At 42.4% G+C, this 26,578-nt stretch overlaps 2 protein-coding genes and 1 pseudogene across 3 annotated transcripts; 2 read left to right on the top strand and 1 right to left on the bottom strand.

The window, feature by feature from the left end:
* Positions 1-802: 802 nt before the first annotated feature.
* Positions 803-9,498, top strand: LOC121792866 (helicase sen1-like). The gene is made up of 8 exons (XM_042190986.1): positions 803-968; positions 2,302-3,777; positions 4,765-4,947; positions 5,558-5,653; positions 5,773-5,938; positions 6,081-6,213; positions 6,297-8,063; positions 8,230-9,498. The coding sequence occupies exons 2-8, from the start codon at positions 2,457-2,459 to the stop codon at positions 8,440-8,442; spliced, it is 3,879 nt and encodes a 1,292-aa protein (XP_042046920.1). The 5' UTR covers positions 803-968; positions 2,302-2,456; the 3' UTR covers positions 8,443-9,498.
* Positions 8,885-12,591, bottom strand: LOC121792867 (annotated as a pseudogene).
* A 1,332-nt stretch (positions 12,592-13,923) lies between these two features.
* LOC121769201 (FCS-Like Zinc finger 5-like) lies at positions 13,924-26,372 on the top strand. 2 transcript variants are annotated; one of them, XM_042165933.1, is made up of 2 exons: positions 13,924-14,367; positions 26,048-26,372. In XM_042165933.1, exons 1-2 carry the CDS (start codon positions 14,114-14,116, stop codon positions 26,202-26,204), a joined length of 411 nt encoding a protein of 136 aa, XP_042021867.1. In that variant the 5' UTR covers positions 13,924-14,113; the 3' UTR covers positions 26,205-26,372. The 2 variants fall into 2 exon arrangements, with proteins under 2 accessions (XP_042021867.1, XP_042021875.1); XM_042165941.1 differs by lacking the exon at positions 26,048-26,372 and adding an exon at positions 14,724-14,873.
* Positions 26,373-26,578: the final 206 nt, after the last annotated feature.

The raw sequence follows: 26,578 nt of genomic DNA on the forward strand, positions 1-26,578 counted from the left end.
TATTCATTCCGTGTCCACGAAAAAACTGTCTCATTTTCTCATTTTGGTTGGAGCTACAAAAGTAGTCTTATTTTTATTTAATGTATTTGCTTGTAAATTCTTAAACTTTAAGCAATCTTTGGTTTCGCATACCATTTTTAAAATCTGTTTGTAAATTATTAAATTATTGATCTATTCTGATTTTGCAACAATCAATATTTTGGTGCTAACATGATTTTATATAAATTATAATAAAATTCTTTATTTTAGTACAATAGTATTCTATTGTCTAAAATGTTATGTGATCTTGGTTTGAATTTGATAAAATATCATGTAATGATGTAAATAAGTCACAAAATTTAACAATATTTAACAAAATTTTAAAATTAAAGGCAAATTATCCTTTTTATTTTTTGAAAACTTTATTACCACTTTTTCTCCTTTTTCACTCATATTCTATCATTTTTTAAAAATCAATATCTTTATACTTGCAATAAAATATATGCCATCAATGTATAAAATTATTTTTCTTGGTCGGAATTAATCATATCACTATAATTAATTTTTCATAATAATTTAATATTATAAAAAAATAAATTATCCTCAGCAAAAAAGAAAATTCACCGAAATTCATGATAGACCCCGCTCTAGCAAAAAGCATGGAACATTACCAAATGCGAAATTACTGAAACACCCCTCCGCTTAATTCTCGATGAGTATTTGAACATCTGACCACCGGCTTCACCCGTAGCCGGTAACTTCGCCCTCATTGTTACCTATAAATAGCCCTCGAAACCTTCTCTTTTTTTTGCATTCTCTCACTGCAACCCTCTCTCTCTTTCTCTCGCCGCCTATAGATACAATTATACGTACAGAACCACTAATATCTGTGTCACACATAAAAATCAGCAATTACAGTATTCAATTTTTGGTTATTATTATATCTATATTCTTCCCCTTTCTCTCTCTAGATTTGGTATCCTTGTGAGGTAAAATCTTCTCTCTCTGACTTTTTTTTTCTCTCTCTTCCTTCAACTGTTGAATTTTAAGTTTGCGAGGAAAAATTGATTATTAATTCGATTCAGAAGATTAGATTAATTAATTTGATTGGGAATAGATCGCTGAATAATTTCATGAGTAATTTAATTCGCTTTTACTGTTGAGATTGGCTAATCCTGAGCTGTTTTCGATCTGGACAAGAGAGTTTTATTTTTAGTTGTGTGTGTGAATTAGGTGTTGTTTATTATTCAATTGCTGGTAAATTAGTTCTCAATCTGTTGTTTGTTTGTATTGGTGATTTGTATTATGTTTAATTATCGCTATTCATTTTTTTTTGTGCTTAGTTGGGAGGAGTGTGAATTTGAATGTTGAATGCCGGTTTGTGATTTATTGTTGTTATAATGGGGAGGCTGGTACTGAATATTCATGTATTAGTGGAACTGAAAGTAATTTAGGATTGTGCCGATAATTTTTGTTCTCCCCAATGTTTTGCCCTGTGTGTTTTTGGAGGTGAAAAATGGTTGTTAAATGTATGAATGTGATTTGGTGGAGGTTATTGAATGTATAGCGGGCTTAATAGAGACAGATTGTAAGTAAATAATGTAGGATTTACTTTTTATTGTCAACTCTGGTTATTAGGTATCAATGTATGTAGTCTTGATTTCATGGTGTTCATATACTTTTTTATTCGGTTAATTTTAATTGCCTCTATCAGACGTTACAATCTGGCTGTTTTTACTTGATAATGATTGTGAAGAATCGGTTCCTAGGGGTGGCGGTCGTATCTCTATTGTTTCGACTTTGTGTATCTAAACAGATCCCTTGTTTCTCTAGGTCAACTTGTTTGATTCATTTTTTTGTGTTCACATATTGTGGTATACTATGTGCGTTTACTTAATGATTTAAACACATTATTAAAATGGGAATATCAGACGGCTATGGGGGATATTGTATGAATATATTATGATCACCTTCCACTGTCCTTGCAAGTGTTAGGTGGCTGTTGGAAATCTCTTTCTTGACTGTATTATAGATAGTGATGCAATTAGGCTTTAACTTCTCTTTGGTCATGTGCCTGTCTTTCTGTATTATGATTTTTAGTCTTGCTTTGTGCCAAGTTCTGCCTTTCTTTTTATTTTGTAAGTAAAACTAGCACAGTAACTGATGCAGCATTGTCTTGTGGGTTAGAAAACATTGTTTTAAATATGAATATTTCACTCACCTTTTTTGTGTGTGCCCGATGATTCCTGTGCCCCGCATTTGTCATATCAATATGCATGGATGCACCTGTTCTTATACATTTTCTCTTCCATTTTGGTGCAGAAGGTGCTTTTGTTGTTATGTGGCCATTCACAAGGTCTGAATATATCTGCTGATTGTCACTTTATGAGCTTGCAGTGCTTGCTTTCGACTAGAAATAAAATTGCTAGTAGACATATTTGGACATATTTGTTTGCTTGTATGCAACTGCTTGCGAAATGGGCTCCAAAGGAAGGCTGCTATTTGATCTTAATGAACCACCTGCTGAAAATGAAGATGATAACAATAGTGTTGTTTGCTTCCAGCCTCAGAGGGCTATTCCTTCAATCACTGCACCAACTGACTTGTTTGTGGCATCTGCTGGTCTCCAAGGGATAGTAAATAACAATGCTTTCTCCCATGCTTCGTCTGTATCTGGTTTCCAGCCATTCGTCAGGTCCAAAGTTGTTAAGGGACCTGATGTTTTGGATGAAAAAAAGAGTTTCATGGATGTGTCTAGCAATATTGCATCTTCATCCAAATCGAGCAATGGCCAGGATACGAAGGATTCGCCAATTATACAATCAGGTTTATTAGATGTTCAGGATGCAGAGAAGGAAGAAGGGGAATGGTCTGATGCAGAGGGCTCTGGAGATGCTTACAAAAGAAGTGTTCTTCGTGAAGACTCAACTGGTGCTAGTGATAAACAGGTTTTAGACAAAAACACAGTCGAGATGATTGAGAACAACGTCCACATTGCAGGTGCTGATAATTTATCTCCTAATCATGGTAATGTAAAGAATGAAAATGGCTGCCCTTTGGAGAAGAATCCTGAAACAAATGATAAGAAAGGCCATGCATCCATGGAGGGTTCGGAAGAATCTGCTCCAGTGCCAAAACAAAGAGAAGTTAAAGGAATTGAAGCTAATCATGCATTGAAGTACGGAAATAGTATTGGAAAGCGTCCTAAGCTGGACCAGCAAAAAGAAGCAATGTTAGGGAAGAAGCGTAGCAGGCAGACCATGTTTCTCAATTTAGAAGATATTAAGCAAGCTGGTGTTTTGAAGTCCTCGACTCCTAGAAGGCAGATTCCTGCACCAACTATAACTCGGACTATGAAAGAAACCCGTCCTACTTTGGGATCTGCTGAACGTGGGGATAAGCAAAGTCAGCTTGTAGTTAGAGATGCAAAACAATCTGAGTTGTTGAGCAATGAAGGAAATAGTTTTGTGGAGTCAAATGAGTGTAAATCTGAGAGTAATGGTGACCATAGTTCTGGCTCTAATGGAGTTCCTAGGAAATTCAATACCGTGACTGATGTTTCTTCAGAAGGACAAACACCAGTGCTTCGGAAGCTGCCTCCTGACACAAGACAACATAAGAATCCACAGTTCACTGGTAGGAAACCAGCTATTAGCAGCCAGACTTCTGTTGATCCTAAATTAGCTGCAAAAAAGCTACCTAACAAGAAACAAACTACAACAAGCAACCAATATCAAGATTCCTCTGTGGAGCGCCTTCTGCGTGAGGTGACAAATGAATCTTTTTGGCATCATCCAGGTATCCAAGTATAAACTCGTTATTGCACTACTTTTGCCTGATGTTAGTCATCTTTCTTTTTGTTGACCTACCCTTTATGTTTAAGTATACTTTCTTCCATCATGTACAATTTTATTCATTCTACCCTACATGTCGGTGATGAGAAATAACATGTTTTCTTGTTATGTGCACAATAAATCTGATTGAACATCCTGTGATTTTCTTGATGCTAATGGTGAAAACTTGGAAGCAACAACTTTGCTGCCTCCCTTCTTTGTGGCATGTAATATAATACAACTGCAGTGATGCATTTGGTTGTCAATTGATGATTTATTTAGCTAGCCTCTTGACTAGCATTTGTTGATTTCTTTCAGCTTTTACTTCCTTCCATGTTTTGACATCTTCTATTGAATTAGAAGTGTAATCTTTTGGATACTTTACTGTAAAATGTGGCAGGGTCCTATAAACTGGCCTATTTGCTTTGTGACCATGGTGCAGTGTTAAAAGATTTTTTTTCCCCATAGTTCCATAATTGAAAATCTTCTCAAGTCTATGCTTTTGGCTCTCTAGAAGGCAATGTTAATGCAATTAGAGTGCCTAAAACTCTGCAAATTAGAAATTGGAACCAAGCTGAAACTGAAACCAAATAAGTCCTTCGCTTTAGCCAGCACTTTGTGATTTCTGGATCTCATGGCATCTGCCGCCCAGAATTATTATTTTCTTATTATTGAATACTCCCTTCGTCCCCTAAAAATAGAAACTCTTTTCTTTTTGGTCCGTCCTCTAAAAATAGAAACTTTCTATTTAAGGAAATTTATTTCTCTCCAATGAGGTGAGACCCATTTTCCTCTAACACACTTTTCTTTCTATTTCTCTCTTACTTTACCAATTTTCATCAAAACCCGTGCTGTTTCAAAAGTTCCTATTTTTAGGGGACGGAGGGAGTATAACATTATCTACGACATGTCATTTTTAGTTCACTTATACCTACATGTTTCTTTGAAACAGAAGAAGAGGAGCTGAAGCGTGTTCCTGGTAGCTTTGACTCAGTTGAAGACTATATCAGCGTATTTGAGCCCCTGCTTTTTGAAGAATGTCGAGCGCAGCTTTATAGTACTTGGGAGGAGTCATTAGAAACAGTTTCAAATCATGTTAGGGTATGCATAAAAAGCATTGAACGGCGGGAAAGGGGTACTGTTCTAATACTTCGACTCTATCTCATACTAATTCTTAGTATAACATCTTGTTCTTCAGTATTTAAGTTGCATGCAGAAGTTCTACATGCCCAGTGTAAACCCAGCAAGATGTTCTCTGTAGCTTTTAAAATAATCTTAATTGATATTGTTGTTGTCTGTTATGTTGCTTCCTGAAAACTACGTATGAGGAATCCTGAAAATGGTGATTCTCAGATACTTATCTTCATGTGTTATAATTATTGAAGTTAATTCTTGGCAACCAATAGATCCTTTTAATAGTTCTAACACAACTTTACTGATGCACTTTGGATTTTGTTTTGCATGCATTACATGATGTAAGCCACTTTAGGAACTTAGTTATTGTTTCTTTCTTCTTCCTAAATTTTAGTCATCCTGCTCTCTCTCTCTCTCTCCCCCCCCTTTTTTACTTTTTAGTAAATGTTTTTGGTTTCTCTTAATCTCTACTATGAAGAAAAGAGCAACTAATATTTTTTACTTGTTTTAAATCACTGAATTACTCTTGGCAGATCTTTAATACTAGCTCTAGGTAATTTTCTTCCCTCCGGCTGCTGAAGTGTGTTCATTTTCTGTTTTTGGATTTCCAGGATGGTTTGATGTGATTCTGACTCCACCGCATGAATACAAATGGTCATTCAAGGAGGGAGAAGTTGCCGTTCTGTCATCCCCCAAGCCTGGAGCAGGTGAATATATGATGTTAATTTCTCTTGTTTTATTCTCCCTTTCGTTTCAGATAAACATTAGTTTGATGTCATTTATAACGTGAGCTATATCTCTAACATGCTATCTGTGGGTGATCCAGTTCATATTAGGAGGAATAGTAGTTCCTTGGCCCTGGAAGACGAGGAGAAGCCAGAAGTTAGTGGCCGTGTGGCTGGGACAGTCAGGAGATATATACCTATTGATACCAGAGAGTATACTGGGGCAATTCTTCACTTCTATGTTGGAGATTTATATGATTCTAGCAGGTGGGCCGTCCCTGTCAACTTGTTCCATTTGTCTTTTGTTTTGGTTTGGCTAGGTTAGAGCAATTAGTGCATCTAGGCTATCTAATTTCTGGCTCATGAACTTAGTACTTACGAAGTATTTTGTTTTTTTAAAATATTCTAGCAAGATTGATGATGACCATATTCTGCGGAAGCTCCATCCTGGGGGAGTATGGTACCTGACTCTGCTTGGAACTCTCGCAACCACCCAACGGGAATATATTGCTCTGCATGCATTCCGTCGTCTTAATATGCAGGTTTTGTTCGAAACTAGTTTGTGCAGAGATTGGAATGCATGATTTAAATTGTTTGGCTTAATTAATGCTGATACCTCTTGCAGATGCAAAATGCTATTCTTCAGCCTAGTCCAGACCAGTTCCCAAAATATGAAGAACAGCCACCAGCTATGCCTGATTGCTTCACTCCAAACTTTGTTGAACACCTTCGCAGAACCTTTAATGGACCCCAGTTAGCTGCAATTCAATGGGCTGCAACGCATACAGCTGCTGGTACATCAAATGGCGTGATGAAGAAATCAGAGCCATGGCCCTTTACTTTGGTCCAGGGTCCTCCTGGCACAGGTAAAACACATACTGTCTGGGGAATGCTTAATGTGATCCACCTTGTCCAGTACCAGCACTACTATATGGCATTGCTAAAGAAACTGGCGCCTGAAAGCTATAAGCAGGTTAATGAGAGCAACTCAGACAGTGTGGCCTCTGGTTCCATTGATGAAGTTCTGCAGAGCATGGATCAGAATCTATTTCGGACTCTTCCAAAACTTTGCCCAAAGCCAAGAATGCTCGTGTGTGCTCCCTCAAATGCAGCAACTGATGAGTTGCTTTCACGTGTGCTTGACCGTGGATTTATTGATGGCGAAATGAAGGTTTATCGCCCTGATGTTGCTCGAGTTGGTGTGGATTCTCAGACTAAAGCTGCTCAGGCAGTTTCTGTGGAACGAAGGACTGAACAACTTTTATCGAAAAGTCGTGATGAGGTCCATGGATGGATGCACAGTTTGAGGATTCGTGAAAACCAGTTAGCTCAGCAAATTGCTTACCTTCAAAGAGAACTTAATGTTGCAGCAGTCACTGGACGTGCACAGGGATCTGTTGGTGTTGATCCTGATGTTCTTCTGGCAAGAGACCAAAACCGAGATGCATTTCTTCAAAACCTTGCAGCAGCTGTAGAAAATAGAGATAAAACTCTGGTTGAGATGTCCCGACTTCTCATTGTGGAAGGTAGGTTTCGAGCTGGTAGCAACTTTAATTTGGAGGAAGCTCGAGCAAATCTGGAGGCAAGTTTTGCCAATGAAGCTGAAATTGTTTTCACTACTGTCTCGAGTAGTGGACGCAAGTTGTTCTCTCGTCTAACTCATGGCTTCGACATGGTTGTCATTGATGAAGCAGCACAGGCTAGTGAAGTGGCAATCCTACCTCCACTTTCTCTTGGTGCAGCTCGGTGTGTTCTTGTGGGGGATCCGCAACAGCTTCCTGCCACTGTTATCAGTAAGGCTGCGGGAACCTTGTTGTACAGTAGAAGCCTGTTTGAGAGGTTTCAGCAAGCAGGCTGCCCAACAATGCTTTTATCCGTGCAATATAGAATGCATCCTCACATTAGGGATTTTCCTTCAAGACACTTTTATCAAGGACGTCTTACAGATAGTGAAAGTGTTATTAATTTGCCAGATGAAAAATATTACAAAGATTCACTACTGAGGCCTTATGTCTTTTTTGATATCAGTTATGGGCGTGAATCTCATCGGGGGAGTTCCGTGTCTTATCAGAATACACAAGAAGCACAGTTTTGTGTTCGTTTATATGAGCACCTTCAGAAGGCTATAAAATCATTGGGAATTGGGAAAGTGTCTGTTGGCATAATTACTCCTTATAAGCTGCAGTTGAAATGCCTTCAAAGGGAGTTCAAGGATGTTTTGAATTCAGATGATGGGAAAGACATCTATATTAATACAGTGGATGCGTTCCAAGGCCAAGAACGTGATGTCATAATCATGTCTTGTGTTCGCGCATCAAGTCATGGAGTTGGGTTCGTTGCGGACATTCGTAGGATGAATGTTGCACTTACTCGAGCAAGAAGAGCTCTCTGGGTAAAATTCTGATTTCTTTCTTTGTTTCGTCTTTCCTATTCTTCTTCATTCTTATAAGAGTTTCTACTCTAAAATTTATAAAAAAATTAATAAAAAAGCCCCTCATGGCTAGTAGGGGGCTATGAAGACACCTATGTGAGTTTTAACATTGTTCCCATGCTCACAGGTAATGGGAAATGCAAATGCGCTGGTGCAGTCTGATGATTGGGCTGCACTAATTGATGATTCCAAAGCACGAAGTTGTTACTTAGACATGGATTCTCTGCCTAAAGAGTTTATCCCTGAGAATCCTACCTATGGCGCTTTTTCCTCCAAGCTCTCTGGTGGAAGGGGCTTGAGATCTGGGCCAAGATACAGATCATATGATTCACAAGTATAAGTCCTGATCTGGCACACCATCGAAAGAAGATGAATTGCATTTAAAATTCCAAGGAATGGAGCCGAAGGGCGGGAGCAGATTTGTTGGATGACTGTGATTAACCTATTGACAAATCTCGAGATGCCTAACAGCATGGCACACCAAAGAGCAGAAAACTGCTGCTGTTATTGGAAAACAGGATGTGAATATGGGTTTGATCTTGAAATTACCATTCAATAACCACCCCATCCTTGGCCTCGTGATTGATTGGACTGTGGAAGCTGATAGAAGTGGCAAGTTCCCTGGAGATGAACCCCAACTTGGGGGCACTGCAGGAAGATGGGCTTCAACGTCAAAACATATTTATTAAAACATGGCTACTTGTTGAAGGATCTTTGCATTTCGGTCAAATAACTTTGAGGTTGCAGTTTGCTTGGGCACCTCAAGATGTTTGCTTATGTGGGGGTGAGTGAAGTGAAATCCCTTCCTCAGGTACTCATAAGATTTCCGTTATACGAGGTGCTACATTTAGAATCGGCAATGCAATAATCTTACTGATTTACTGAATTATTTGGATAGATTAGGATGGATGGGACATCATGTCTTACTATGAAACAGTTTCTCAAGGAGGATTCCTTATGGAGATTCTTGATTTTCTTCTCCAACAAGTTTTCCTTATCTAATGCGTTCCACAGCTCAACATGTATTTAAGATGATGGATCTCACGATTTCTTATGGCTCTACGACTATGGTTACCTTGAACAGAGCTGTCAGTGACTGACTACTCTTTGATGCAAGCTTCAGAAACTCTAGACATGGAAATGGAATACTATTTCTGGGAGGGCGGGTGGCCGATAGTCTGAATCCTACTGCATATTTCGAGCGTTTGCTGAAGATATGAACCAGCTTAGTTTGCCACACTGCAAAAGGTGTTGTACAGAATGTAGATGCGCTAGAAAATTCTTTTAAAGATGAAAAAAGGATGTTAGTATATTATACTATATGCCTCCATTACTTCAGCAAAGCTTAACATTTCAAAAATTGAATTAATCCAAATGATTGATTTCTTTTAGTTCACATTCTCTGTTTCCTTATAACATCCATTCTTGTCTTGTACATATAATATGTTATATACCATCTATGGAGTTGCTTCAGCATCCATCCTTGGTCGACTTGAACGGTGCATCTCATCAGTACAGGTACTTGGTATTCTTTGTGTCGTCATTTAAATTTCATGTTCTGATTATGCAAAAACGGTCCAGTCTCTTGTCAGCTCTGAGCGAAGCTGCCCTCTCTGGCGTGATTATATCTGCAACATCTTTGCTTCCAGGTACTCCCATGTGTCGTTTATGAAGTGGTTTAATGCTTGTTACGAGGGCGCTTTCTGGCTACATGTGCTCTACAGAATGGTTGTGTTTGTTGTTGGTTATTCATGTTATGTAGCAAGAAAAGTTGCACGAGTCCCATATTTTACAGCTCTCATATTTGCTAACATTAATTAAGGTCAGATGCTGAGTTTATGAATGTACTATGTCATGTACCTTACATCATACATTCAAATTTTGTAGTAAGAAAAGTTGGTTGAATCGTTATAAACCCAATTTTATATTGAGTTTTTAAAGGAAAAATATCGTTGTAGCTCAATAGTATTTGTCGCCCTTATCTTCATCGCTAGAAATCACGGCCTTCTCTTCTTTCATATCTAAGGCAGCTTCTCGTCGTCCTTCCTCATCCTTGCTGCGTACTTGTTGATGTCAAAATCCTCCAAATCTTTCCCACCAAATGCGGACTCTACCATCCCCCCATGTCAAACAACTCGTCCATGATCTTGTTCGTGTTTGGATCATCGGAGTAAACGAACTTGACTTTGTTGGCCGTTTTAGGCTCCAGAAAGGGCTTTGCCATCTGAATGGTTGAACACAAATTTGTTGATCTTAGTGTGTGCAGTAAAAACTTGAGAACGCAATGGAAAATAGTATACAAGTACAAAACTAAGGTGAATTTGACATCAATGTTTACTTGTTTATGTTATATCCACCAAAGTAAGAAGAGCCATTTGTTAAGATTAGGTAGATCTTAAATGTAGAGTCATACCTTCCAAAATGGTTCAAAAATCTCGGGGGCGTCACATAAAATGGCGACGCCAAGCCTCTCGGGGTAATGGTTTTGCAATACATGCGACGTATCCTTAGTAACTTTGAGTGATACATCGTTGGACAAGCTGAAACCATGGAAATCAATCAACCACACCATCTGCTCTTGTTCCTCACCAAGATTCAGAATTGCATTCTCCATGCAATATACCAAATACTGGACTTGTCCTTTTATTGAGTTCGTATTCTTCAAAAAAACGAGAAATTTTAATCGTAATAGTAAATTTAAATAACACAACACGCCACAATGAACTTGAATTTGAGATCATTTGTCATACATTTTGAACTATCTAAACATAAATAAGTAAACGACTAAATGTAATACTCTATTATGGTCTTGCTGTCTGACTTCTCAAGCTGGCATAGTCTTAAGTTCCAAACACAAATTATGAATCTTGAAAATATGTGTGTGAGAAATGAAAGCAAAACAATTGAAAGTGGATGATGAGAATTTTCAATGATCCAGATTGGTTCTTAGTTCTCACACGGCATATGATCCGATACTTGTATATGTTTCATGGGTTTGGCCATGCTCCGTTAAACATCTCAACAACACAAAAGAAGAGCTTGATGCATAATCGAACAGCCAGAAAGTGAGTTGAAGATATTACCTGACAACGAGGCCTCATGACAAGAACTCGCCTCCCGTGTTTATCTTTGTAAGACGATCTGTAAATCTTTCCCGTCTCTGCTTCCACTGCAACGTCATCCTAATCAGACAACAACAGTATAAGACAAGCATAGATCCAAAATCGCAAACCAAACAGGTTAAATTTGAATGTATTCCATTTCTTCACAAAGGAGTTGAGACATCATTAGTAAACTCAAGATATCTAGAGGAAAAACACTTAAAATCGATTGATGAATTATGTTCGTAGAACTATAAGTCCTTCGGTGGCAAAGCAATTATCCAACGTATCTCTTCTGGCATGTATTCCGACCTCCACTTTAGAGATGCTTTGAGCATTTTGATGGCCTTTTTGGTATTCCAGTTTCGTGCTCTCAGATATCTTGCGATACATCCATCCGAGCAGTAGATGGCTAGCTTCCCCGACAATGGCCCGATTGACTTCCTTACCTCGTTGATCTGGATGTAAACACAGTGTTAACCAATAACACTACACAGAAACACGACACGAATGTACATAGGCCGTTCGCCTGCTGCGTTTCGGGAGATAAGGATTCATCTTCGCCAGCACTCATTATATCTTGATGATGCTTTCAAAGATGCTGAAAGGTTAGAATCAACAAAAATATGTAAAAGAAAGCTATGGGAAGTCTTAAATAGAAACTTCGTGGCATGTGGCTGTCCTATCAATAATCTTACGGTGCATAGACGAGCGCCCTGGCTAGGCCGGTAGGCCTCTACATGTTAAGGTTCTGAGTTAGTTAGATTAGGGGTTGGGGATCCTTACTACTCTAGAGCTCACCTACTAACATTTGCAATAAAATTGGATACACAAAGCAAATTCTTCCAACTCACATTAATGGTTCAACCAATTTCATCCCATATCTGTTATACTACATTAATAGCTCCAACAATTATCTTTCCCCTGTCTTATTACTTGATCCATTTTATTCAAAGGGGGGATATTTGATCTTCCACTACATTTATGCATATTTTGGGGGCATTATAAACAAGAAACAAACATATCCCATCAACAAAATTGAATCCAAAAGCACCTATCTTTCAGCTCATGAAATTCCAAGAAATGTCTCAATCACAATCACAAAATCAAAGCAAGCCAAACCATGTAATCAAAGTTTAAGAAAGTCAAAGAGTCCTTCTGTCATAAACACACACACACACACACACATTCAAAGTTGAACAAAAGTTGAAATTTATGGAAAAATAGGAGGAACCTGTAAACTGGGTATAAAGAATGGATTTTTATGGTAAATGATGAAGATTTAGAAGGAGGGAATTTGCAGGATAGATGAAAAAAAGGCCAGGATTTGTTGTTGAGAATTGATTATTAATGAAATTATGTGTAATATTACGCCAAGGGACGAGAATTCCAACTTATTGACCAGTTTGAATATGTTAAACGATAACGAAGAAATTCTAGTAGAAATGTCAAAGAATCATAATATTTTAATACTCCGTATGTTATAATGTAGTACTATCACTTCATTTTCTAGTTTATGAAATTGTATATATGCATTAGTTAATGATGTTAATTGTTAACAGAATAATAACAAAATTGAAGAATAATAAAATAAACGATGTACGTTTAGGAAAATTGACACAGTAAAATCAAAGAGAAATAAATATGAATGAAAAGGTTGATGGACGGTCTAATTGTTGTCTTTTTATTTATTTAATTTTATATTTTTCTTAAATATTTGCATCTAAATTTCTGAAATATCGACCGAATCACATTTTTAGTGAAATTACATGAGTATTTACCTATATATTCTTAAATTTTTGCCAAAGTCTGATTTTGAACTCAAGCTTTAAGATTGCCTGCGTAAATACTGAATTATTCATTTGAATAAGAAAAAATAAGACGGTTGAGATCGACGCAACAGTTTAGGTAAGGAAGAAAGGAGCAAAATTTGGCTCTTCGATGGGTACATCATTATCGTCCAATTCATCGAACTAACCTGATCTTACTAGACTGTGCTTTCATCAAGTCGCAGTTGCGTTGAAGACATCCATATTAAGAAAAATCCAAAGAGAGAGATTACATTTTCGTGGTCGTATATCAATGCAGTTATTGCTTATCTTATTGTTGTGGCTGAACAATGTAAAAAATGGTTTAATTGAATGGGCTTCTAATGATAAGTTAGGTATTTCTTATATTCGTTAGTTTTTCTCGGGCTTTGCCCGCTTTTTTCTATCAACAAAAAAAATTAATTGCGGGCTATAAGAGTACTATATTGTGGTAGTAATACATACTTAAAGTGGAGAAGTAAAGTAAGTAAGAGAATAATGTAGATACGACTCTCTTTTATAGTATTATTCACTCTCTTATTTTACTTTCTCTTCACTCTAACTATGTATTATCATTTTCACAAAATAAGGCTAAAAAGAAATCGATCAGTTGAACTAAGACGGATGAAGTATTATTTAGAGCTTTCAACATACTACAGATTGTGACGTCAACCAACATGCCAAACACCTGAATTTTAATTAGTTGCAAATCAAATTAAACCGACAATTCGAAAATCAGATGCAACTAATTTTCCAAGTTTATTATATTCAGATTTACGATAAAATCCAAATAAATGGAGTAAAATACACAAAAATGATTCTTTCCAGAAATAGCTGCTGACGTCGGCTTCCCTAATCTCATAAACAATTAAATTATTATTTAATGAAAAAGAAAAAAAGAAAAACAAACGGCTCACAATTTCCCTTCACCAAGCTTATATTCCCCAGCTCCCACTCTTCCCACCACCACCACCACCACCGCCTCCGCCTCTCCCCTCTCTCTCTAGAATTTCTCCATCTCCATGGAATCCAGATATGAACACAATCGAATTTCTACTGAGAGATACGCTCTGCGACTAGAGAGAGAGGGGAGAATTTTGAGATGTCGCTGGGAAAGAGGGGGTACCCACCGATGAAGAGGAATTCGAGCATGACGGAATTCACGCTGGATCTGATCAACGGCGGCGGCGACGACCGCGTATTTCCGCAGCTGAGTCCTAATTTCAGCGGCGCTTTCTCCGCCGTAGCCTCTCACAGGCACAGCTCGTCGGATTTCGTCGAACCCGCTAATTTCCTCAGAGATTGCTCCCTCTGCAAACGCCGCCTCATCTCCGGCCAGGACATCTATATGTATAGGTATATTCATATATATACAACACGTTCTGTGATTTTTGCGTGTTAGATCAGAATCACACCTTCTTCACTGTTTCAATTGCTGCTGAAATCAGTTGCATGTGATTTTTTTTCCGCGATTTGATTATATTTTTGAAGTAATTAATTAGTTAATGAGTTTTGATGCAGAGAAATTATGCATACCGCATATAAATATTTTTAGATGAGAAATTATGAGTTGCTACTACTATTGAATTTGATGTGGTTGGACAATATTGGAATTATTGAGCTTCGACCGCACAATTATTTCCATTATTTTTCTATTCACCAATTTTTCATCATGTGCTGTCGCCTGTCTCTCTTGTTTGGGAAATCTACAGCAATGAGTCAGAGAGAATAGTTTGTAAACTGATGGGGTGCGTACTAAACAAGCCCAATAGCAACGACGGCCCATCAGCCCAAGCAGGAGTATGAGTTCGGCATTACCAAAGAGTTCGGCCTCAGCCTACAGCTCGGTAAAAGCCAACCTGTCAAGCTCTGCTCTCAGGTCGGCATCAAGCTCTACTCTCAGATCGGCAACCAAAGCAGGAGTATGAGTTCGGCATTACCAAAGAGTTCGGCCTCAGCCTACAGCTCGGTAAAAGCCAACCAATCAAGCTCTGCTCTCAGGTCGGCATCAAGCTCTACTCTCAGATCGGCAACCGAAGCAGTTCGGTCTCAGTATTCGACCGAACAAGGAGTTAGTGGACCCATACAGGATGTCCAACACACCCACTACCACGTGGTGTCAACTCAGGCCACGATCGTAGGCCATGACCTACGCTACATCCACGATCTTAGGCCATGACCTACACGACATCCACGACTTAGGGTGGTGATGCAAGCCACGATCTTAGTTCAAGATATAAATAGAACTTAGATCAGATAGAAGAAGGTTAAGCTCTCTAGAGATAAAACACCATATAGCAAATAGCAAGTTTGTATTTGTAAGCTGTAGAAAACAGATCAAGCAATACAATCTTGCCCTCCCTTCTTCCCGTGGACGTAGATTTACTTCAGTAAATCGAACCACGTAAATCCTTTGTGTCTGCATTTTCATTCTCTACCAGTTTTTGCTAACATCAGAAATTCGCGGATCCATCACTGGCGCCGTCTGTGGGAAACGAAGAACAAAATTTGTGATAAAGCGAATTTTTGATCCATTTTTTCCACCCAAAAAATGCATACCAGATCGCAGAGTACCCGTATTCCTGCTCGTGAGAACCAGGAGGAAGCCAATCCATCCCATAGGTCTGGAAAACAGCCTAGGGATAAATCCACCACCAGTTCTCATGGCGAAGGAACAGGCCGCTCCAAAAATCGTCCCACTGAGTCTTCCCAGCAGCCTGATTTGAATGAGGCTGTAAAGCTGTTCTTGGCTGAGAAGCAGGATGAGTTCTTAGCCTTCCTGCAAAAGAGCCAAGAGCCGAAGACGAAAGCGGAGGATTCTCCTTCCTCATCCAGACATGAAAGTCACTACCGCAGTAGTGCCGTGTCTTCCAGGAAGAAGAATCCTCAACCCCGACATATTCCTGTTCTTCCTCGGTACCGGAATCACAGGAGAACTCAATCTCCTCCATACCGACGAGATATCGGATTCGCCGTGTACGGAGCACTGAAGACTCCGTTCTCGGACGACATCACCCGAACTCCCCTACCACAGAACTACCGAACTCCGTCGATGACTTACGACGGGCTCGTGGACCCTCACGATTTCTTGGGGCGCTATCAGTATAACATGGCGAACCAGGGTCTCAACGAGGTCCACATGTGCAAGCTGTTTCCCGAGCTGCTCATCGGGAACGCGAGAAGGTGGTTCGATAGCCTCCCCCAGGGCAGCATCAGATCTTACCGAGATCTAATGGATGCCTTCCACAGGAGGTTCTTTCAGAAAGCGGAAGCCCGAATCACTTCGGCTCAGCTGCTTTCCATTCGTCAAGGTCGCGACGAAAAAATCAGCGACTTTATGACAAGATTCCACAAGGAATGCCTGCAAGTAGACGATCTCAACGATCTGCTTGTCATCTCGGCATTCCAAAATGGAATCCTGCCCGGAGCTCTCTACAGGAAGCTCGTTGAGTGCGGTCCGCAGACAGCTCAGGAAATGTGGGACATTGCGGACCAGTACTCCCGGGCCGATGAGGCAGACCGTCGCAAACGGTCGTTAGACAGCTCATCGTCCCGAGGAGACAGGAGGAAGCCCGATCATAGCGATCAGGGACATCCTCGCCGAACTCCTTTTGGCGATCAGGGACATCCTCGCCGAACTCCTTTTGAAAGGATTCAAAGGACTCCGGTGCAAGACAGATTGGGACCCCGTCTCAATCCCGAGAAGCCTCCCGCTCAGTTCGTACCGCTGAACAAGCCGAGAGCGGAAATTTTCGAACTACACTCTGACCTGTTCGAAAAGCCAAAGCGGATGACGAAATCGGCCGCGCGCCGACCCCAGGATAACTACTGCTCCTACCATCAAGACCACGGTCACGATACCGAGGAGTGCAGAAACTTGGCTGCAGGTATCGATGTTCTTGTGAGGGCAGGGACATTGAAAAAATACCAAAGCAAGCAGTCAAAGAACAAGAAGCAGAGAGGTGCGAACTGCGCTCCTCAGGATCCGAAAAGGCAGCCGGATCCCGAAGACGATGACGAGCCGCAATATGATGGAGTAATCCTGACTATTGACGCTCTCCCAGCCGGGAAGACCAAGTCGTCCCTGAAGTCAGAGCGCAGGGGCTCCAATCGAGAGGAGCCAACGCATAAAAGGCTGAAGCAGGACGAAGTGATTACGTTCTCAGATGCTGATCCCGTCCCGGCCATCTCTCCTCACCAAGACGCCATTGTCATCCAAGCCGGAGTGGCAAACAAACTGATCCACAGGGTGTTTGTGGATACAGGAGCGTCAGTCAGCATTCTTTTTAAAGAGTGCTTCGACAAACTAGAAGTGGACCCAGCTCGGCTCAGCCCGGCTCCGCTTCCCCTGAAGAGCTTCGCCCAGGAGGACACCCGCCCTGAAGGTATTATCAGCCTTCCGATCACGGTGGGGAAAGCGCCCACTAGCTCCAGTACGATGATTGAGTTTTTCGTGGTGAAAGCTCGGTCCCCGTACAACGTCATCCTGGGAAGAGACTGGCTCAACACAGTTCAGGCCATTTGCTCCACTTATCACCTCACCATCAAGATCCCTACTAAAGGAGGGATAGCGGTCATCCGAGGTGACCAAAAGAGAGCAAAGGAATGTCTGCAAATTGCGCTTAGAAGTGCCGAGCAGTCAGATCGGCACCACCAAGCATAGCAATCACAGCAGCCGGAGTCAGAGGCGATGACCGAAGTCATACATGAGCCGAACTCGATGACAGTTCAGCTGTACGAAGATGATCCATCCAGAACGGTTAAGATCGGCTTCGCGGGAACGCCTCTACTTCGGGAAAAAACCATCCAGCTCCTCAAGGAGTACAAAGACGTCTTTGCATGGTCTCCGTTGGACATGACCGGAGTGCCCCCCGAGGTAATCACTCATCGTTTAAATATTGATCCTTCGGTCCGGCCGATAAAACAGAAGCAAAGACTCTTTGCGGCAGAACGAAGTCAAGTCATCCATGACGAAGTCCGTCAATTATTGAAGGCGGATGTGTTATTCGAAGTGAAGTACCCTTCGTGGGTGGCCAATCCTGTCATGATCAAGAAAAAGGAAGGAGGATGGCGGATGTGCATAGATTTCACCGATCTAAATAAGCACTGTCCCAAAGATTGCTATCCCCTTCCGAACATAGATAAAAAAGTAGAAGCTCTGATAGGCTTTGAAATTTTTTGTTTTCTTGATCTATACAAAGGATACCATCAGGTTTTAATGGATGAGATTGACGCTTCAAAGACAGCCTTCATTACTGATTTCGGCATTTTCGCTTATAAAAAGATGCCATTCGGTTTAAAGAATGCCGGAGCCACTTATCAAAGGATGGTAGACAAGCTTTTTCGGCACCTGATTGGAAAGGAGGTCGAAGTGTATGTTGACGATATAGTCGTCAAGAGCAAAAGCACCTCGGAGTACGAGCACAACCTCAAGTCCACTCTCAACGTGCTCAAGAAAGCCAACCTCAAACTTAATCCCCAAAAGTGTACCTTTTTGGTAGATTCGGGAAAGTTTCTGGGTTGTTGGGTTTCAAAAGACGGACTCAAGGCAAACCCCTCAAAAGTTCAAGTCGTTCAGAACATGGCAATGCCGAAGTCCATACATGACGTGCAAAGGCTAACCGGATGTCTAGCCGCACTGAGTCGATTCCTTTCCCAAGCAGCCGAAAAGCAACTGCCGTTCTTCAAGGTGTTGAAAAAGGCACCAAAGTTCGAGTGGGGAGCCGAGCAGAAAAAGGCCTTTGACGAGCTCAAAAGTTATCTAGCCGAGCTTCCTATTCTCTCTGCTCCAGCCGAAGCCGAAGTACTATTCTTATACTTAGCGGCATCGGATCAAACCATCAGCGCGGTGCTTGTACGAGAAGAAGGCCTAAAGCAGTTTCCCATCTACTTTACAAGCCGAGCATTAAGAGGTCCAGAAACAAGGTATCAACCTCTGGAAAAAATTGCTCTGGCGTTAGTAAATGCAGCAAGGAGACTGCGGCCATACTTCTATGCTCACAAGGTATGCGTCTTAACCGATCTACCTCTTCGGCAAGTTTTGACCAAGCCAGAAGCATCAGGCAGAATCGCCAAGTGGGCTATAGAGTTGGGAGAGCACACAATTGAATATCTACCTCGGAAAGCCATCAAGGGACAAGCCTTGGCAGATTTTCTTGCAGAAGCGAAGTTCGATCAAGCAATTCCTGTTATTGCCGAACAGAAGAATTCTGCCAATGCCGAACTAGCACAGCCCTTGGAATCCGAAGTAGAGCCGCCGGACTGCTGGAGCGGATTCGTAGATGGAGCTTCAAACAAGATGGGAAGTGGAGCTGGTATTTTACTTGTCGCTCCCGACGGACACGAGGTAACCTACTCACTTCGTTTCCTATTCCCCACTACTAATAATGAAGCCGAGTACGAAGCCCTCCTGGCCGGACTCCAGTTAGCGCAAAGTCTGCTCGTCAAATCTCTCAAAGTCCATTGTGATTCACAAGTCATAGTAAATCACATGTTGGGTACAAGTGAAGCTCGTGACGAGAGAATGAAGAAGTATTTGGACAAAGCGCGAAGCATCAGCCGGAGTTTCTCCTATTTTCGGATAATCCGCATTCCTAGAGCGGAAAATAGCCGAGCAGATACCTTAAGTAAGTTGGCCTCAGATCCGAGCTCAAAGGCGGAAGAATTAATGCATCGAAGCATTGATGAAGCCGAGGTACATTCAGTATCCAGCTCGCCGAACTGGATGACGCCGATCTTGCAGTATCTGGATCAAGGACAATTGCCCGAGGATAAGAGAGAAGCTCGGAAGATCACGTGCCGAGCACTTCGGTACGAACTTCATGAAGGAGTCCTCTTTAGAAAGTCTTACCTCCAGCCGTTATTGCGGTGCGTAGGACCAGAAGAGACGGACTACATCCTCAGAGAAGTTCATGAAGGATCGTGCGGTAGCCACATCGGAGCCAGAGCTTTAGCTAAAAAAGTTCTGAGATGGGGATATTATTGGCCAACCATGGTACAAGAGGCAGTGCAGCTCGTCAAGAAGTGTACGAAGTGCCAAATTCATGCAAATGTCCCAAGGATGCCGCAGACCGATCTACACACTATGCAAAGCCCTTGGCCTTTCATGCAATGGGGCATAGACATAGTGGGACCACTTCCTCAAGCTCCTCGGCAAATGAAATTCCTTATCGTTGCCGTGGACTACTTCACGAAGTGGGTGGAGGCTGAACCATTAGCTACGATAACGAGCTCAAAGGCATTGGACTTCGTCTGGAAGAACATAGTGTGCCGATTTGGCATACCCCACATCCTCATCTCGGATAATGGGACTCAGTTCACCGACAAGACGTTCAAGAATTGGTGCCAAGAGCTGAACATTCAACAGCGGTTCACTTCGGTCTCCCATCCCCAAGCAAACGGACAAACGGAAGTAACGAACCGGATTCTGGTGAAAGGGTTAAAAGCTCGGTTAGAACAAGCCAAAGGACAATGGGTAGAAAATCTCCCTCAAGTCTTATGGTCCTACCGAACTACACCCAAAACCTCCAACGGTGAAACTCCGTATAGCCTGGTGTACGGCACTGAAGCCGTAATTCCGGTGGAGATCGGCGTACCCAGTCCCCGAACTCTAAATTTCTCCTCAGAAATGAATGACGACGGACTGAGAGCCGAACTAGATCTCGCCGAAGAAAGAAGAGAATTGGCGTGCATAAAAGCAGCCAAGTATAAGGAGCAAGTAGCCCGGTATTATAACCAAAGGGTGAAAAAGCTTCAATTTCAAGTGGGAGATCTCGTCTTGAGAAACAACGAAGTAAGCCGAGCAGAAAAGCTGGGCAAACTCGAACCCACATGGGAGGGTCCATATCGGGTGTCAGAAGTCCTCGGCAAAGGGTCTTATAAATTGACTCACATGTCAGGAGAACAAGTACCCCGAACATGGCACGTCTCCAACCTCAAGAAGTTCCACTTGTAAGAGACAAGTCCGGTCAGTCCGTCTCGTGTCTAGTTCGGTCATAGGGGTATGTGTTTTTATTTGTTTGTTTTTTACTTGTACCTTTTACTTGTCGTTTTTTAAAAGGATTAAAGTCTTTTTCTTTCGTCTTTTTCATTTTTTCTCTATGTGTTTTGTCTCTATGTGCTTGTCGTCTCTTACAAATGGTACCAAGGTATATCGTTCTTTAAAGACTGATCCCCTTTTTAGATCGATTATTAAAGACTATTGTGAGTCCAAGCTTCTAAGGAGGATATAAGACCACAATTCAGCTTAACAAGCAGTCCGTCTGAAACGAACTGCAATAAGCCAACGATATTCCAAGGAGGATACAAGACCGCAATTCAGCTTAATAAGCACTTCGTCTGAAGCGAACTGCAAAGGGAAAGTCCGATCCACGCGATAAACCTCGCCGAATTAGGACGACCAAGTTCGGTCAAAGAAGTTTACCTCATAAGACCGGGGACGACCATGTCTAGTCAAAGAGGTTTACTGCATAAGACCACTTCGGTTAACTGGGAAAGTCCGATCCACGCGATAAAACTCGCCGAATTAGGACAAGGGAAAGTTCGATCCCGGCGACAAAAATCGCCAAATTAGAACACAAACCAAGTCCGGTCAAAGATGTTTATTTCATCAGACCAAAGACGAGTCCGGTCGAAGATGTTTATTTCATCAGACCAAAGACGAGTCCGGTCAAAGATGTTTATTTCATCAGACCAAAGACGAGTCCGGTCTAAGATGTTTATTTCATCAGACCAAAGACGAGTCCGGTCGAAGATGTTTATTTCATCAGACCAAAGACGAGTCCGGTCAAAGATGTTTATTTCATCAGACCAAGGACCAAGTCCGGTCAAAGAAGTTTACTTCATAAGACCGAGGACAAGTACGATGAAATTTTTTCGCTAAGCTGTAAATACAGTGTTAGAAGCGAAAACAAAATTTCATTTATCAAATCTTGTTCGGCATACAACTCCGCTACCCTACAAAATGGCGTTACGCTATTACAAAGGACTATTCTACTGTCCAGGGTTGCTGAAGTTAAGCCACCTATCTGCAAAATCCTCTGGAAGCCGAGTTCGGTTGTTCCGAGCAGATGAAGAATAAGCAGGTCGACGAGATGCTATCCTCGACCCAACGCCTCTTCCCCGAGCCCGAGAAGTCCTAACACCTCGGCGATGAAGAGTCTCTGCAATAAGCATCTGCTGATCTTGCTCGCTCATAGTCACAACTCCTCGGCGAATTTCAGTCCGTCCCCGTCTTGACGATTCCGGTTGCTCCTGAGCCCGTTCTCGTCTTGACGTTTCCGGCTGTTCCGGAGTTCGTTGTTGGCTGGGAGTAGGATTTTGAACAAGGGAACCAGAGGTTTGATCTGGAGTGCGAGCATCTGTTGGCGCGATATGCCGGAGGAATCTCTCAATTGAGGGACGCCGGGCAAGAACAATGTCGTACCGAGAAGCCCAGCGCCGCAATGATTTCACGACTTGTTGGCAAGCCGAGCTCTCCAGCGCATTGTCCCTCCGGAGTACATTATACTCCTCCCACAGTTCGTCAACTCGTTCCTGAACTTCTGATACGGTCATTCCCCCGCGCACACGGATGTAATCCTCATACGCAGTCCTCTCAGCAATGGCCGTATTCAGCTCGGCATCCAGATCTTTCTTATCGGACTCTAAGTCCTTGATATCGGCCTCCAGCTTCACTAAACGAGCCAGAAGCTCGTCATTCTTCGTCTGATCGGCTATAGCTCTTCTCTCAGCTTCGTCCAAAGCCGAAGAGTACAGCCGTTTCCAGTGAAGTATCTCCATCTCCTTGGGTACAAAGCAGCTATATTAGTTCGGCAGCTGTACCGAGCAGATAGTAAAATACAACAGGAATAATGGCGAGTACGAAAAGCTATACGAAGACAAATGTAGAGAATTTTTCATTCACAAGGAAAATTTTTTACACTAAGGCTTCAAGGCCATTTTACAAGGAAGAAACTAGACTAAGAGAAGGGAGACGAAATCATACTCCGCCAGCTTCGTCTCCGGCTCCTCGGTCTGGTACAGCTTCCTTCTCCTGGGCTACCTCTGCCTCGGCCTCGCCTCCTGCCGGCCTCGCCTCCGCCTCCTGATCGGCCTCCTTCTCCGGATGCCCGGCCCGCTCGACTTCGGCCTCCAGCTCCAGCGGCTCGGCCTCACCCTCTCCGTTGTAAGTCGAAGCGGGTGAAACGGGCCCCACGGAGGCAAAGATAGCCTCCAGGTTCTCGTCCCGATCAGCTCGACAACTCCGGACTCGGTCTGCAGAAAGCAGGACCGAGGATGAAGCGAGCTCCTCAAGGAGCGGCAGATTCTGAAGCCGAGCTGCTATCTCTCGGCTGTACAGAGGCAGCACGACGTCGGCCCCCTGCTCGCCCTTATCGGCAATTAGCCTTACCAGGCTACCGACAAAGGCCGAGAACTGGCTGCTCAAAAAGAGTTTCTCCGTGTAAACACGGAGAGCCTCCCCTTGGGCAACCACGGCAGCAGCATCGCTCCGCTTCGTCTGCTCTCGCTGGATGACGAGCTGGTTTTTGGCAAACTGAGCTTCATCCTGGGCCGAAATCCTAGCAGCTCTGGCCTTCTCAAAATTAGCCTCAGCCTGTTCGGCCCGATGACAAGCAGCCGCCAACTTCCTCTGCATCTCAGCATAGTCATTGGACGCTTTGGAGAGTTCGACGGCGACGAGCTTGGAGAGCATATCGTTCCTCTGAATGAATAAAGAAAAAAGTCAACAAAGAGACCACAAAAAATACAGGAAAAAAGCAAGGCCAGAAAATCAAGAAGAGAATTCACCTCGGCGAAGTCCGTGGGCCATAAAAACGGCTCACAGATATGTTCCGAAGGAGGCGCCAAGACCACGTCTTTCTCTGGCGCTCTCGGGGGCTTCTGGGCCTTCCCCCTCCCCTTTGCCGAAGTTGACTCCGGCTTCTTCGGATCCGAAGAGGTTTTTTGCCTTTTCGGAGTCCTCTCGGCATCAGACGCCGAGCTGGTGGTTTTCGGCCTCTCCGGCTCCTTGGACTCCGAAGATTTTCGGGTAGCCTTGTTCAGCATGAACACTGCCAAAAAGCAAGAAAGCAAGGTTAGTTTTCTTCGTTAAAGCAGTAGAACATAAAGGTAAAGAGAAATCCTCACCCTCGGCCTCTTCGTCCGAAGACGAGATGTCGAACACGACGTCGCCCTTGACGAGCTCAGACTCCGTGTATTGTTTCCTAACTATGGGAATCTTGTTGAGCTCGTCATCGAGCTCGGCCAATGGTTCTAACCGAGGGTGAGGAATCACGGACTTCGGCCCTCTCCAGGGGAAGCCCGGAGCCGCTGTCCTATTATAAAAAAAGAAGCGGTTTTGCCATTTCGGCCACTTGGTTTTGCAGAATGCCCTAAAAGGCTGTAAGGGGATCAAGTAAAACCAAGATCCCTTCCTTTTAAATTGGAAAAAATTAAGGATTGCCCGCAGAGACAGATCCTTATCTAACCTACGGAGTTCGGCAGCAAAAGCCGACAAGTGCCTCCAAGAATTCGGAGTCACCTGACCTAAAGGGAGTTGAAAAAAATCAAGAAGCTCTACAAAAGGTGGGGGAAGAGGGAAACGAAGCCCGCATTCTAAGCAGGCTTCGTAAACGGTGGCATAACCCTCCGGCGGGTCGTTAGCCCTATGATCATCGTCGGGAACCACCGCCTTCCCCCCAGGAAAAGAGTATTTTTCGTAAAGGGATATCACAGTATCCTTACTCAAGATACTGTGAAAATACTCTACGGTCTTCTCCCCGGATTCTTTCCGGCTAGAAGACCCCTTACCCCCTACTCTACCGCTACCAGACTCAGACGAAGAAGAAGCAGACATGGTTCTTACTCTTTGAAAGTTTGAAGAAATCCTGAGGAAATTTTTGAAAGCGGAAGGAAATTTTTCACGCAAAAGATAGAGAGTGCAGAAGAAGCCAATAGCAAAGGTGTTCAAATGATGAAGAAAGGCGGTATTTATCAGATTTGGAAAAGATTTCAAATCATCGCACCGTTTCATATCCCACCTTTTCAGGATTCGACGGCCGGATTTTACTGTCGCATTTAATGCCGCATTTAATGCAGTCACGCGCAGGGCACGTCCCCTGACTTCAGCCTCCCCCGTACCCTTTTCCAGAATGCCGAAGTGACTCGCTTCGCCGAAGTGATTCACTTCGCTTTTCGGGGGGGGGTAGTGATGGGGTGCGTACTAAACAAGCCCAACAGCAACGACGGCCCATCAGCCCAAGCAGGAGTATGAGTTCGGCATTACCAAAGAGTTCGGCCTCAGCCTACAGCTCGGTAAAAGCCAACCTGTCAAGCTCTGCTCTCAGGTCGGCATCAAGCTCTACTCTCAGATCGGCAACCAAAGCAGGAGTATGAGTTCGGCATTACCAAAGAGTTCGGCCTCAGCCTACAGCTCGGTAAAAGCCAACCAATCAAGCTCTGCTCTCAGGTCGGCATCAAGCTCTACTCTCAGATCGGCAACCGAAGCAGTTCGGTCTCAGTATTCGACCGAACAAGGAGTTAGTGGACCCATACAGGATGTCCAACACACCCACTACCACGTGGTGTCAACTCAGGCCACGATCGTAGGCCATGACCTACGCTACATCCACGATCTTAGGCCATGACCTACACGACATCCACGACTTAGGGTGGTGATGCAAGCCACGATCTTAGTTCAAGATATAAATAGAACTTAGATCAGATAGAAGAAGGTTAAGCTCTCTAGAGATAAAACACCATATAGCAAATAGCAAGTTTGTATTTGTAAGCTGTAGAAAACAGATCAAGCAATACAATCTTGCCCTCCCTTCTTCCCGTGGACGTAGATTTACTTCAGTAAATCGAACCACGTAAATCCTTTGTGTCTGCATTTTCATTCTCTACCAGTTTTTGCTAACATCAGAAATTCGCGGATCCATCATAAACTATACTACAGTTTTTTTTATTATTCAATTTCCTGTAGAAATTATCAGGAACAATTAATTAGAAATTACGAAAAAAAATTGAATCATTTTGTAATATGATTTCTGTGCAGAGGTGATAGTGCATTTTGCAGCACAGAGTGCAGGCAGCATCAGATGACAAAAGACGAGTGGAGAGAGAAGAAGTCTTCGATTTCTAAAAAGGAGGTTGCAACCGCCGCCGTGAATCACCTCTCCAGCGGCGGCGAATCAGTGGCTGCTGCCGTGTAAGTTTGGCCGTTGATGTCTCTCCGTTCATCTTATCGAACGGCTGTGATTTGATCATCGCATGATATAAGAAAAAAGGAAGAAGAAATAGTTCGATCTTCTAATATTATTATATTTACCTTAATTGCGCTGTTTAGGAATTGGATATCTTAAGCAAAATGAATTATTGTATCGATTTGAGCTTTCTATTTTGTTTTATTGAAATTTGAAAATTTTGTAACTTCCATCTCTAAATTTTTATTATTGAAGTATATTGATTGTATCACTATCGCCTCATTTATTTACACTGATATATGAGAAAATGATGTTTAAATGAACAGAGCAATAGAATAAATTAGAAGAGAAAAATAAAGAATGATATTAAATGTATTATTTTA

Source organism: Salvia splendens, chromosome 2 (assembly GCF_004379255.2).
Source record: "Salvia splendens isolate huo1 chromosome 2, SspV2, whole genome shotgun sequence".
In the NCBI taxonomy this organism is placed as follows: domain Eukaryota; kingdom Viridiplantae; phylum Streptophyta; class Magnoliopsida; order Lamiales; family Lamiaceae; genus Salvia; species Salvia splendens.

Excerpts from the sequence above, each read along its gene's own strand:
- LOC121792866 (XM_042190986.1), top strand. The coding sequence starts at position 2,457 with ATGGGCTCCAAAGGAAGGCTGCTATTTGATCTTAATGAACCACCTGCT. Across the intron at positions 6,214-6,296 it reads TCCGTCGTCTTAATATGCAG|ATGCAAAATGCTATTCTTCA; the intron begins GTTTTGTTCGAA and ends TACCTCTTGCAG. Across the intron at positions 8,064-8,229 it reads GAGCAAGAAGAGCTCTCTGG|GTAATGGGAAATGCAAATGC; the intron begins GTAAAATTCTGA and ends CCATGCTCACAG.
- LOC121769201 (XM_042165933.1), top strand. The coding sequence starts at position 14,114 with ATGTCGCTGGGAAAGAGGGGGTACCCACCGATGAAGAGGAATTCGAGC. Across the intron at positions 14,368-26,047 it reads CAGGACATCTATATGTATAG|AGGTGATAGTGCATTTTGCA; the intron begins GTATATTCATAT and ends ATTTCTGTGCAG.